Source organism: Vigna umbellata, chromosome 2 (genome assembly GCF_029865625.1).
Source record: "Vigna umbellata cultivar VRB3 chromosome 2, Vumbellata_1.0, whole genome shotgun sequence".
NCBI classification, from domain to species: domain Eukaryota; kingdom Viridiplantae; phylum Streptophyta; class Magnoliopsida; order Fabales; family Fabaceae; genus Vigna; species Vigna umbellata.
Genome location: NC_142166.1, coordinates 51,684,619 through 51,699,933, shown reverse-complemented (window position 1 = coordinate 51,699,933; position 15,315 = coordinate 51,684,619). Strand labels below are relative to the sequence as shown.

General features: G+C 32.8%; 1 protein-coding gene across 1 annotated transcript; it reads right to left on the bottom strand.

Annotated features, from left to right (window-relative positions):
• Positions 1-1,711: 1,711 nt before the first annotated feature.
• LOC124844472 (Calcium-binding EF hand family protein) lies at positions 1,712-12,654 on the bottom strand. The gene is made up of 13 exons (XM_088107431.1): positions 12,259-12,654; positions 10,880-12,008; positions 7,703-7,921; positions 7,377-7,606; positions 6,670-6,744; positions 5,911-5,982; positions 5,736-5,834; positions 4,150-4,221; positions 3,953-4,067; positions 3,538-3,606; positions 3,135-3,441; positions 2,916-2,988; positions 1,712-2,644 (listed from the first exon to the last, which is right to left on the bottom strand). The coding sequence occupies exons 1-13, from the start codon at positions 12,391-12,393 to the stop codon at positions 2,006-2,008; spliced, it is 3,234 nt and encodes a 1,077-aa protein (XP_087963557.1). The 5' UTR covers positions 12,394-12,654; the 3' UTR covers positions 1,712-2,005.
• Positions 12,655-15,315: the final 2,661 nt, after the last annotated feature.

The following is a 15,315-nucleotide window of genomic DNA, read 5'->3' as shown; positions in this document are numbered from 1 at the left end:
GTTTGACACATAATAATTTAAAAAATTTGAAAGAAATTAAAAAATAAAAAAATATTTAAAATTCACGACACATGATACTTTTAAACCGTATGAAACTAAGTGACGATATGTCTTACGTCAGAATAGAAACGTGATTAAGTTGCATTGCACGAAAGAAGAACAACATCGACATTTTTAAAACGGTGGGAACTGAATAGAGAAAGAAATAAAAATAAGCAGTGAAACGGTGGAAAAACAACACCAACATTTTTGAAAAGGTGGAAGAACATAATAGAGAAAGAAAAATCAGCAGCAGCAACAACACAGAACGTGAAATATCGCTTTCTTTTTTCACCACTCACGGGGAACCTGAGTATTCAGCATGATGCATTCGTAATCGAGAAACCTTTTTTTTTTTCAAAATAATATTTTTCCAAATTATATACTATTTATAATATTCACACAAATAGAATTATTTATTATTATTCATAATTAAAATTTGATTTAATGAATTTTAAACTTTAATTTAACACAACATTACTACAGAAAATAGATTACAATATTTATCCAAACAAATATACTTATTTAATTTTAAAAGGTTTATTATACTTATATATATATATATATATATATATATATATATATATATATATATATATATATATATCTATATATATACTTATTTAATAAGTTGCTTAGTTATTTCTCAAATCATTAATTTAATTTTTATTTTTTTATCAAATAATTTAATAGTTTTTTAACAAAAATATCAATATTAAGGCAATTTATTTAAGTTATTACAAAATAAATTTTAAATATTACAGATGTTATAAAATATTAGTTATTTTTTATTATTATATTTTAATTTTTTAATTTGTTTATAATTTGTTTTTTTAATTACAAAAATTGAAAAAGTAAGTCGGATGTGTTATAATGATGGTCACAATTATACTTCAAACTAAATTTTGATAGTGAACACAAAACAGTTTTTTGAATAAATCTTGTAAATAATGTGATTTGAAAAAAATATATATTCGAACTACTTTGAATTTTTTTTTACCAAATTCTAATATAAAAGTAAACACAATTATTTAAATAAATATTGTGAATAAATATACCATATAGAAAGATTTTTCTGGAACCGTTCTATTTTGAAAAAAAAAAGTCTATGCAATTTAAACTCTATATTGTGATGATAATGAAAAATAAACATGGGAACAAACGTTATTTTCTAAAAGTGGAGGTATTATCACGTTAATCTTAAAAACATAAAAAATGTAAAATTAGTTTATGAATTTAACTATTTACCGTTATTTTAAAATATACATTAATAGTGTTATTTTAGTCACGTATATTTTAGTATTCAAATAGTTGAATTTGAATAACTATTTAAATTTTCACATAATTTTATTTCAACAAGGACTTAATGTAACCAGACTTCACAATTTTGAAGAATAGAGTAATAGTTTACTCTCCAACATACACTTCAGAAGAAACTTTTAGTTCATTTGTTATTTTTTTATGGATGGATTATTTTGTTGTTTGATTTTTCTGGTTTATGCTTAGAACGGAATCCATGACTACTATTTTAGTTCCGACATGCAGTAAAAATATAATGAGCAATGTGCTTTGGTGTTTGAGTTATTCTGTCTGTGATAATAGTTAACTGAGAAGCATTGGAAAATGGCATTGGAATGCAGCAGATACGTAAATGCATGTAATGAGACAAAGAAACAAAAACTTTGCATGCAATTGCCATTAAACTCAATAGTACATCCATCATGATACACAACCAGACATTTAATTTTATCTATCTATCTTTCACACTCGTCCGCGCATTACAAAAAGAAAAAAGGAAAGAAAAAAAGCAGAGGAAAAACTCTCTTCAAACAGATAGATTGATCACACAATATAATGTTACCGTCCAGCTTTTCTTCTTCTAGCTATACACACAAAAAATAGGCTATCATGAACAATCAAGGAAATGGAAACAAAGAAAACCCGGGAGGGAAGAGTTGGATGCAAGCTAGAATGCACTCCAGTTATCTGAACCCTTTTTCGGAGAATGGTTTTCTGAAGAGACCTTAAAAGGGCCAGAGGAGCCAAAAGGATCAGAGTCATCGAATGATAATGCACCACTGGGACTGAAGCCTTTGGTACTCATGGCATCAAACGCATCGAGCTTCTCGCGATAGCCAAAATCCTTGCTACCACTTGTGGAGTCAAACCTCGTGAATTGATCATTACTGTTGCCAAAATCTTTGCTGCTACTTATGGAATCAAACCTTGTGAATTTATCATTACCAAAGCCAAAATCCTCACTGCTACTTATGGAATCAAACCTTGTGAATTTATCGTTACCAAAGCCAAAATCCTTACTGCTATTTATGGAATCAAATCTCGTAAGCCTCTCTGGCTGTGGAGAATATCCACTTTCGTGCCTGAAGGAATCAAACCTTGACATGTCAAAGAAATTATCCCCCGCCTCACTGTACCGGGGAGAATTTTCGAACTTGGAAACTGGAGTTGCTGGCACTGAATCATCAAAAATAAATGGGCTTTTTGTCTGGAACGTGCTATCCGTATGTGTAGATCCTGTTCTGATTGGGTTTATACCAAAATCATCAGATTTGAAGAAATCTCCACCCTGCTCGAAGTCAGAGTCCTACAAAACAGAACGTAAAAAATTTAGTACGTAGTAGCTTTATATCAAAGCAACTTGATCTTTCAAAAATCACGTCCCTTCTGTTCTTTGGTAAAAGTGCAAAGAAATCAATTCCAAAAATTATAATGAAAAAAGACCTCCATTGCCTGTCTCACATCAATTCAGTATAAAAACAATCCCAAGAATTTCCCCGAGAACAATTATTAGTCAATAACAGCGACTAATTACGTTAATATCCTGAACATCACAAAATTTATATAGAAAGGGTTACCTTGGTCTTGAAACCCCACACCGAGTCCTCATCATCATTGTTGTCAAATGCCCAGGTCGATTCGTCAAAACTTCTGTTGCCATAGATTATAACGTCATAATTACTAGATAGATGCCTCACACTCAAAGCCATGCATTCAGAAACAAAAAAAAAATGGGAATTGACAAATCAACCCCTCCCCCTGAAACACACCCTGGAGACAAAAATAAAACAAAATACCTATGTGTTTCTGCATCTGCTTCAGAACCTTTTCCAAAGTCAGCATTCGAGAATACATGAGAAGGACTCTCCAAGGTACTCCTCCCAGCTAGATTATCGTGGGGGCTTCTAGCCAGGTCTTCTTCACTATGTGCGTAATCCTCAACTGTATAATCACCGTTAGCAGAGTTTTCTTGCTTCCCGTTTGCTTTCATAGGTGAACCGTGAATAGAGTTATCATCAGAGAAATTTTGTTCTCCGTCAATAAATACGGGTTTTGGTTTTGAAGATGCATTTTTGGTGGCAAAAGTAAGATCATTGGCAAATCCTAGAAGTAAACAACGCAATTAATGAAACAAGCTAATTCATCCAAAAAAAAAGGAAATAGTTATGTAAGGATAAAATAAAAAAAGATTATGGCTACCTTCATCCTCAAATTTATCCCAGTCTTCATCCCAAAGTGCAGCTCCCTCTGGAATTCCAGGTTGCCAACCTTATAGTTCATTAGGTTCATACACACACACCAACACAACCACATTAAAGTGAGAATCAGAGAGAAATGCATCCACTTGTAACAAATATAAGTAATTTATCAGTCAGTTGATATGCAATGCCCTTGCTTTTGAAAGAGGGTCCTTGGAAAAATACAGTCTTACAGATCACAAAAAGAGGCTTCCACAGAAGCATTAATATAAAGAATCACATAAACTAATCACACCTATTGAGTAAAAATAAATCATAAAATTGTTGTTGCACAATGATTATTTGAGAATTGACAAAGAACATAAATAATTGATCGAGAAAGAAGACATGATGAGACAAAATGAGATACTAATTACCAGCAGGAAGCTGAACCATTGTAATTGACTTCATATCTATCCCATGTTTCTTGCACCGATCAGCTAGAGCCTTAAATAACTCCTCAAGATCTGACTGTATGCGTTCAGCACGGACCTGTGGATTTTGCTAAACATCAGTAACAGCACAAAACAGGTTCCCCAGAACTCCCCATCTTTATTCCAAAAATAAAATTCACCTGAAGAATGCCATCTGCACTGCCTCCTTGTTCAATTTTGATGATGGCTTGCTGCAGTTCCACCTTCCTTTCCTAAGTATGAACAGACTAATGGTTAAAGATGCATTGAAAATTGAAATGTTTCAACTTTCAAGACATTCATAATTCACCCAAGACAGGTTTATTGTTGCAATGACAGGAGAAAAAGGTTGTAGACTTGATCATAGTGGATAAGAACTTGTCGTTTATGCTTTAGATTGTAGGACCATAAATAAATTTATCCCCTATAAATATAATACACGTGGAAGACTACATGCTTCCTCAGGTTTCCACTCTCCCTCACATTCACTTTCATTTGACTACTCTACAAGAAGTGGGGAGCTTCACTCTCTTAACATGCAAACAGACGATAGGAAGAAGAGAAACAGTTACAAAATTTAAGTGGCGCAGCCAAAAGTGAACAGGCCTGCTTCCAAACTCAACAAACAAAACAAAGAAGATCCACTAAAAGACCAACAAAGATTACAAGGAACTCTTCAAGATATGAAACCATAAAACAGCATTTACATCACAATTTAAGCTACTAAGACATTTGGTCCTAGACAAGTAGTCATTAGTCTGATCCTTCTCAACTCCATTCTAAATAAAAGTTGAATTTTAGCCCAGTGTAAGGTGTGGTTACATGTTACGCAAGCAGATTTGGGCAAGGGCGAGGCCAATGAAGCCCTTGCTTTAAGCCTCCGAGAAACAACTTTACTTAGTAATAATATTTAAGAAAAAAAAAATAATACGTACTTTATAAATGATACAAGGCTATTAAGAATAACATTACTTTGAACAGAAAAAGGCCTCTCAAAGTGCTGAATTGACAGTAGTTATAATTAAATGCGTGCACATACATAATAAACTTTAGTGGTTAAACCTTTCATTCATGACAATAATTTTCAATTTACTTTCTGAAGTGAATCTATTGTTTGAATTGTACTGTTATGATCTCCAATCTAAGAAAACTTTTTCTTGAAAAGAAAAAATCAGTAAGGTGACAAACTTCATGCTATAAGAATGCACAGAACGCTACAGGATTGGTACAGTTGTCAACTTTATATCTGTTTAGTTTAGTTAATGTAAACTTGTTAAATTATTAATTTTAAAATTGTTTCCTATGTTAAATTTTTAACTTTTGTCTAATATGATTTTGTACATGTAATCATGTTAGTAGTGAAAACTACCATCCCTCATCTATCATAATAACTAATAAAATGATTTTTTATCAAGAAACAAAATCAAAAATAAACTTTTAATAAAATATTGCTATTATTTTGTTGTCAATAAAACATGATTATTTTAGAAAGGCCTCGTACAAAGTTTGCTTTAGGCTTAAAAATAAGTGGAGTCGGGCCTATATGCATGCTTCAAGCCAGGGTAGTGCTTTTAGATATAAAACCCTCTTGAGCTTTAGCCCTAACAACTTAAACTTTAAGTTGTTAGTCCTTCACAATAACATAAGAACAATCAATGCAACAAAAATTGTAGTGCATACTAAGTAAGCAATAACTCTCACCATTTACAAATAGCCTATTTTTGAACCATTTAGATTTTCTAATTACCTGTATATCACGAAATTTAGCTTCTTCAACAGTCAATTTTGATGCTATTTCGGCTACTTGTTTGTATTTCTCTTCGTATTTCTTGCCCAATGATTCTGCCTGTAACAAACCACCACATGGTAGCTAATTCTTTTAACATGAACATTCATCACGTTTTCAGAAGAAAGGATTATACCTCCCGCTTATCCGCAGATGCCCTTTCTGTTATCTCATTTAATCGATTATCACATCTGCTTTTATATAGAACCTGAAGTACAAGTAAAATAGGGGAAATGGGGAGCCAGTAAGTGCTTCATAGTTCTATGATCAGATTCATATCATGCAATAAAAAATATTTAAAAATATCATATTGGATTTTACCCAATAAAATCCTTAACTAGATCCGGTTAAAATATCAACCTTAACTTTATTTACTGAAAATCATCTATTCCTTGCGTGCATAATTCCAATTAGAGTTTCTTGGGTTGAAAGAAAGTGGTTCCTTGCCCTCAAAATTTCCAGTCTTCTTCCTAACCAGAAATCAATTCCTAGGCCTCAACCAAGGTTAGCTAGAACCATAAAACCCTAAAGTTCCGTCACTGGTAGGATGATTTGCATTTGTCATAGCAAACCAAACCCTCCAGCTAAATTGCACAGCTCTGGTACACTTTCTGTGTTTTGTCAATTAGCTTGTATTATGCTTATAAGTTATACTAGCATAAACCAGAGAACTATTTTGCTTAGAAGTTATTTTCTGTAAAATCCGAGCAACACTAAACATGTTCACATAACTTCGCCAATAAATTTATTTTCAAACACAGGTTTACTTGAAAGTGAGCCACAAGCGGTGTGGCCTGGCAAGCCTACAAATAATTTATTTCAACCATGCTAAGCCTTAAGAAAAAATATCAATCTAATATCAAAATATAAAAGAAACAAGACATGAATTACAGACCAGCTCCTGCATTTTGTTCCGGTAAAGCTCCATCTTCTCCTTTGAATCCAAAATAACGTTCTGAGCTTCTCCAGACTACAATGGCAGAAACAAACATTTTTTATTTATAATTTGTAAAAATGTGCAAGAGAACCAAGACCATTTACAACTGAAAAGATCTGGTTGAGGATATTATAAGACCCATAATTCATTTCAATTTTACATGTAAAATTATAATTAACACCAAAAACTAACTTGGTCCACCCACCAAACAATCATCATTAATTCTGAAGGGAGTACCAAACAACTGTGAACCTGTACTTGTGTGTCCTTTCCTTTCTACTGGAACAAGATTTTGGCAGAAACAAGGAAACAGTCGTTTTATAGGAGGCTGCAATTTATACAATTATTTTATGTATTTGGTTGGGAAAGAAAAGCCTCATAATTTCAAAGGTGTCTCTTTACCTTACACTTCTTTGTAGATATATAGTTGAATCCCTGGCTTTAGGATGAGTTTTATAATTTTCAATTTCTATAAAATGGAACTTCAAAACAAACATAAATAAATTAAGATGAAGGAATGATAACGACAAAGGAATAGGAGAACAGAGCATCTTCCTAGATGAAAACAAAAAAAAAAAGCATCAACAGAAAACATTATGGATAACCTTCACTTTCATAAATATATTTTTACATGTGGAGAAAAATTATAAATGGAGAGCAAATACCTGTTTCTCTGCAGTTGTTGCATCTTGAGGCTTTGTGTTCGATGTATTCTGCTCACCACTATCTGTGCGATTCAGAAAGGCATCCTCCAACACAGGTGTTCCTGACTTTTGTTGGTTGGGCTGTGTAGTGAAATCAGCCTGAGCAGAACTTCCATGGACTGGTGGCCTGAAACCAGCAGTTGGTGCCACTGGCCGAGCACCTGGCATCCCTTGTTGCTGCTGCTGAAAACCTTGAGATGGAAAAAAGTAGACAAACTCATCAATAGAAGTCCTATATAAGAGAAAAAGAAAAGAATGTTGGAGATAGAGTAAATAAGAGAAAATACCTTGGCTGATACCCCAGGCTGCATTTCCAGGAGCATTTTTTGGTTGGCCTGTCATAGACATCAACGTCTCATCAAACATGACATTGCTTGGAAGAGACTGTGGAAGAGGACGACCTTCCCTGTACCGTTCCATCAAATAAAGAGCAAAGCAAAACTCCTTCAAAGAAAGCATGCTATCATTGTCTTGATCAGACAAGTCCCACACCTTCTTTAACACCTCTGCACAGTCCACGGATTACGTTATTGCTTTCAGAGAAATGCTAAAAAGGTCATCCCTCTCCAGGAAAGTTTCAAAAATAGTGAAGTTAAGAAACAGTCTAAAAAACATAGTAAAGAAACAAATCTAGTAAGATCATCTTATCATTGTACATTGCTTAGTAGCATTTGAGAATTGAATAAATAGGACAGTTAGCATGCTTAGCAAAGAAACTGACTGTCTGATCAAGTAAGGAAGTTAGTTAGGACAGTTATTTTAGTTAGTAGGAAGATATTTGAGTGGTAAATAAATAAATAGGAGGATGATATTCAACTTTTACTAACAAATTTCCAACAAAGCCAACAAGGTTGGATTTCAAGAGGGTAGTAATATCAGGCGTGAGTTTGGATAGTTATTGCAGTTAGTAAAAGGGTTAAGTCAATTAGATACCATTTGAGAGATAAATAAGTAGGAGGCAGACGTAAAGGAACAGATATTTTATCTTGTATTATATCATTTGAGAATTCAGTTACTCTTATTCTTTGTTTGGATGTGGAATGAAATAGAGAGGAAAGAAATACAAAGTAATAATAGAAATACAGAAGAAGTAAAATAGAAAAGTTATGTCATTTGGACGGATAGAAACAGGAAGAGAGAATTTCTTTCCCTTTGTTTGGATGAATGGTAAAGAGAATGAAAAAAAATAAACAAATTATGAGAAAAATATTTCAAAATAGTTAAAAAGTATGAAGTTTTAATACAATTTTTTTTATAAAATAAAACAAATTACTATTATTTTAATATTATATTATAATTTTTAAATAGTAAAGCAAAAAAGATAGATCATTTCCCCTTCCATTTCATACCACTTTAGGAGGAAGATACTTTTTGTTGGTTCATATGAAAATAGATTCCCTCCTTCCTACTTGTCTTTTCAAACAAACTGCGTAGACATAGTATTTTTATTATATTTCTCTCCTTCATACTTCCTTCCGCCCCATTTCCACCAGAACAAAATAGAATTACTGAAACGAGAAATCGTCTGTCAAAAGTAACCCCTTAAAAGAAAGATCTCTCTCTTAATTTCTGTTATTTTGCAGTCAAGAAAGTCATGTTTTCTTTTCTATCTTCCATTTAAAAATCCAAGTTCCTCACAGTATAATAATGTGAGCCAAGCCAATATGTTCTACTTAACATAGCAGATCATGAATTAGCTGACAAATAAGTAATTCATGTAGGATGAATGAGATTTGGCAATGGTTGATTCTATTGGTTCATACCTAATGTATATATAAATGCGGAGTTTATCTCAGGTCTAGTCATTTTCCCTTAAAAAATAAACAAACATAACACCAGGAAGGAAAAAAACAACGGGGAATTTGGCTTTAATAGAGTTCTTATGGTTCATAGCCTAGTAAATTTCAAAATGTTGAGTTGATCTATTTCTCAGGTCTAAATCAAATTACTGTCATCTATCATGGAATCCAACTGAAACTCAAGCTATCAATATTTTGTTGTTATTCTCCGAGGAATTTGAATTTTTGTGATTCTGAGGTCAAACATGAGGATTTGGAATTGATAAGGATTCTTGGTTCCATAACCAAATACATTTATAAATTTGTAGTTGATGATCTTAGGTCTAATAACTATAACCCACTATATATCTCTTCTCAAATTATCAATATCTATGTCCCCCTTCTTTCTTAAAAAAACTATCCATTATCATACAAAATAATTCATAGTATGAATGACTTGGATTAAAATGGGTGGGGGACTGCAAACCTGCAATCATTTAAACTCATGCAAATCCATGTGATGTTATTACAAAGAGATATGTGTAAGCATATATATGAGAGAAAAAATTACAAGTGACAAAATGTGAGATGATATTTGGGAGGAGAGTATAACAACAGCAAAATGTTGCATTTGATGTCAGATAAGTCAAGTGGCTTATTGAATAAAGTAGATTAAGAGAAGTTTTACTCTGTATTCAAAACAGGGATTGATACTTCATGTTCTATGGGGATTCTCAAATAATAAAATCTGTTTCCTCTCAACTTGTGCGAATTCTCAAAGGTTTTTGATGGAAAAAGGATACTACAACTTTAAGGCATGTAGTTAATGCAATTGTCCAGTATGGTCAGTGAAGACCACTGATGTTTCCAAGGACGTCCTCTTTGCCCTTACATTTACAATGAGATTGTATTATTTTTATGCTAACACCTCCAATCTTTCTAACAATAAATACTGTTATTAACCCAAAAATAATAACAATAATAAAAGAAGACAATAGTGTTGAAGAGCTCCTCTATTTTAATGGTGTACCATACGTTAGTGGTGTTTTCTATGTTTCCATGGGATACTAGTTTTCTTGGTAAGTTTGTTCAAGAAAGAATGCTTATCCTACTTTCTTTATTCCTTTATAGTGAAATTGTTCATTTAGTTCGTTGGATTCAAAACAAGAACATTTCCTCGCTATGCGGGTTCAGCAACATGGACCAAACAATGACATTATATTTTGTCAAAACCCAATTTAAATCTAGGTATTTTTCAGTGCATTATTTTACAATTTCCTTGTTCTTCCTCTACTTCTACTTACTTTGCTATCCTCCATCTAATGAACTCTTCTTACTGAGACTTCTATGAATCTTATCATCGCATGGCCAAATCATCTTAGGCAAGAGATAAACTCTTGTAGCAATTTATCACCCACCATTCAACACCATAAAGCATTGTCAGTCGTAAGTTTGCTCAGTAAAAACCAATAAAAATTCCAGTATCAGGGCACAGTAGGTTGTTCCTTGTCGACCAAAAAAGCCAGTAAGGCACACCCTTCCCATCCCAAAAAAATCTGAATTCAAGAAGCTAAAACTATAATTTTAAGGTGGTTCTTGTTATGTTTCTCACAAGCCAACACATCAATGTACCAACTTCCATGAAGATTACATCAAAAAGGGTCAGTCAGAACGAAACAGGCATACCTATTGGTAATCTCCAGCTTAAGAAAAGACTGCGAGCCTGCTCCCCAGTGATCCTCCCATCCCTGTCAGTGTCAACTTCCAAAAACACCTTTGTATATTTCTGCACATCAGTAGGTTTCATTTTTGGCCAAGAAAGCTGCACATTGTCAGATTTTGCATTTCCAACCCCACCTGTCATCCCAGATGGTGTATGTGGAGAAGAAGAAGCTTGTGGTTTAATTTGCTGGTTTGGTGCAGACTGTGGCCGCTGAAACTGACTATTTGCAGGCAGCATCGATGAGAATGCACCCTGCAATGAATCAAGTGAATTTTGCTTATTTGCAGGCTGGGGACCAGTGGAAACAGGAACAATGGCTGATGAGACATTGGTAACAGAATAACTGTGTCCAGCAGGTTCTTGCTTCGGTGTTGATGAGGCGGCAGAGAAAAATTCATTGCCCGAAACTGGACTGGAAGAGAACCCATTTCCAGAAACACTCAATGCTTTAGTGTGAACAGTTGTTGACTGGGGCATTGGTGAGACTGGAGATAACTGTGGCATTGGAGAGACTGGAGATGAATGGGGCATTGGTGAGACTGGAGATTGTGACGTATGTAAGGCAGCCGACGGGTTCATTCCTGAAGGTCTGGTGGCCACCATACCAGGCCTGGCTTTATTCCAATCATTTGATAGCCCAGGATTTGAGAAATTGTGACCCCCCGTGTTAACTCCTCTAGAAATATCTGGGCCTGCAACACCCTGCTGCGGATGCGGAGCGCCGGAAACAGGCATGGATTGATGAGGTCGGATGGCAGGATTCTGCTGCGAAGGATAATATTGCGGGTTTGCACCAGGACCTGCTAACCCTTGTCCTCTATAGGTAAAACCTTGAGCTGAATTGGGTGCAGTAACACCCATCTGCCCAACAGACCCAGCATGGGGCCTCGCATTCGGGACAGGTTGAGGTACAGAAGCAAGATTAATCTGCGGAGCAGGGATTTTAGCAGCAGCAGGACCATATAAAGCTGCCTTCACAATGTCAGACGTTAAATCTCGCTTACTCTGAGCCACAGTAACTAACCTCAGAGCATTAAAAAACTCTGCGCGTCCAAGGAAGCCAGTTTTGGCCTGATCAGCATACGCCCATACCTGCAACTCGCACCGAGAACACGAAACATTACACAAGAATAATCTAGATCGGTAAACATTTTCAAGGAAAAGCGAAATGAAGAATGGACGAAAGCCTAAATAAACTATTCTAAGCGCACAATAACCAAAGCATAACCATCGATGCTGAAAATCCAATTCCTCCAAGGGAAAAGACATACCGAAACAAGCAATTTAAGTGTAGTGAATTGAAACGTTCGCTCTGGATTAGAAATTTGAAACAGAATAAAACCTGAGCGAGAACTTGTTTGGGCAAATTGGATCCCATGAAAAAAGAGACGGCTTCAGCTCCACTGATTCTGCCATCTCCGTCTAAATCTGCTCTCCTGAAATACGCTTCGAACTGATCCATGTTAGGAGCCGCCATTGCACTCCCTTCGTCTTCCACCGGAGAGTAGATCGGAGTGGGTTAGGGATTTGTTTCGTGGAATTGAGGAATTGCGGGGGAGAGGGAATTGGATTATAGCGTGTTTGTGCGCGAATTGGCAGATTTGGAAGAAGCAAAGGAAGGCCAAAACGTGAATTGAGAAGTGCTTCTATTTCTATTCCCGGCGAGGTGGCTGAGATGCGGCTTCTTCTCCAACTGCAACGACCGCAGCACTGGCTGTGCCTAAACGGAGAAATACCAATTTCATTTGCATCTATATGTATATCTCTACATATAGTAATTATCCCACCGTTCAGACACTTTAACAAAATAATAATAATAATAATAATAATAATAATAATAATAATAATAATAATAAAACAAAAATATTGATAAAAATAAGTTTCACAAAAATAGCTAATTTTGATTTTAATAAAAACATAGTTCTGTTATTATATCATTTTCTATTAATAGTAATTTTTTAAAATTTATAGATTTACAATAATTATAAATATATTTTGCTGATAATACTTTTTTCATTAAATTTTTCATTCTGCTTATTTTAATTTTTTTCTAGGAAAAAGGGAAAGATGGACCATTTACTTAATACTTTGATTAGTGTTACTATTCATTATTTTAAGCCCTTTTTATTTTCTGTCGTCGTTTTTAAATAAATGAGTGATCATCCATTCTTTCATTATAAGAAACGTGTCATTTTCATTTAATCATTAATTAATGGTAAAACCAATAAAATGTCAATCACCTGGCCTGATAAGTAACATGATTTTTTTTTCTAGTAAAATGATGACATTGTTTTCTAATATTTTTTTTCATTTTTATTTTTTGCGTTGTTTTTTACCATTCTACCACTCGCATTAATTATCATTCTTTCAATGTTTAATTTATTGGAATTTTCAAACATTTTTTCTTTTGCTTTGTCATGTATAAAAGGTGTACAAACAATTATCTTTAGGTCATTTAAAAAGTTTACTAATAAAGACATGTGTATGATACGATATTTTGTTCTTTAAGTATGAAGTTAATAATTTCATGTGAATAGAAAAAATATGTTTACAAAAAGTTGACATGGTTATTTTATTTTATTTTCTAATGACCATAGTCATTAATCCATGTCAAACTTGAAGTAACAAATAAACATGCGCCGAAATAAATGTCAATAACTTAAGAAAGAGGTTATGCAATTATAACCTGAATTTAAGATATTAATGACAATTTAAATGGTTCTAGTTTAGTTGTTTTAGTGTAATATGCATGAGTTGTAGTAAAAAAATCTATTTATTCAATTTTGTATGGATAAAAACAATGTTAATGATTTCAGAAAATAATGATATATTATTTTGATAATCCCTTTGTATTAATGTATTATATTTTTGTCAAAATAAATATTAATGTTTTTATTGTTATTATGTGAAAATTTCTTATTTTATTTATGCTAAGAAAAATTATATCGTTTTTACTCTTGATAATCATTTATTAACATGGAAATAAATAAATACAACATATAAAAAACACTCTCAATCATTTGATCATGGATCTAAGTACACATTCTCCAGAACAATAATTTAACTACAACTCAACAAAAATCAAATACTAACTCAAAATATCTTAGACTTGATATGAGAAATAATATGGAATTAAGATCAATGATGTTGTCACCAATGTCCACTTCTTTACTTGTAGAAATAGTGTGAGATTTTCACAAGATGTGTTGGAAGTTTCACATCGACTAAAGGTAAGATCAATTCATATTTCATAAGTGGGTGTAAACCTCACCCTACAAGTCAATTTTGTGGGGTTGAGTTAAGCTTAAAACTCACTTTCTAATAAGATGCATTTTTTTCGTCATGCTCAATAATTTATAATGAAAATTAGTAGTTATTTTAAAAACATTCTTCTTGTCAATTATATTATAATATAATGTAAAATTTATACATTTTCTTCAAATATCCTCGTATAGATATATTTGTATGAACAAATTTAAAACCTTCATCTTCTCATCTCACCAATATTCCAACTATGCCACCAACTCTCATGAAACTGGCATAGGAATACAATTTATGATAATGGTGTTTCTAATTACGATATTAAGATAGTAATTATATGTTTATGTGAGTGTGAGTTTGTTTACATAGTCTCCATGGATATCTAGTAAGTGAAAGTGAAGTTTTTCTAAACGTTTTTATAACAATTTGTGAAGGTTGAATGTTACTCATTCGTTGTTTACTAAAACTAAAATAATTATAGACAGTTTTAAAATATAAAAGAGAATATAAATATTTTTAGTAAACACAAATGACTGGATTAATTTATTTTATAGGTCCTTTGAATAATGATACACCAAGAAGATTTAGTATGAATACGTTATAAGCAAACTCGTAGGAGAAACTATGAATTCACATTCAACCTAAAAACAATCAATTAAGGAGTCTTCTGTCTTGTATATTACTTAACTTTTTCGATTTTACAAAACTCACAGTTACATTTTCAAATATTTATACTATAATGATTTTTTCTTACATTATAATATAATGCACATTTATAACTGCTTCCTTTACACCTTTATAGAATTCAAAATAGTCTCTGGTACTAAAGTGTCAAACTCTACAATAATACCATATTTGCTTAACAAATTGGATAATGATACTTTGACAACATTTTTTTGACAATATTTTAACATTATCTATATGTCATTCTGTGATTAGTCCATGTTAGTGTTTATGATTATTATTATTGACTGTGGAGTAATTTTGGACCAATTACAAAATGACATGTAAATAATATTAAAATATTATCAAAAAATATTGTTAAAATATCATTATTCTAACAAATTACTCGATAAAATAAAACCTTCAATAAACAACTAATTATTATTTGAAAGCATGTTTATTAGGTTTATTGATG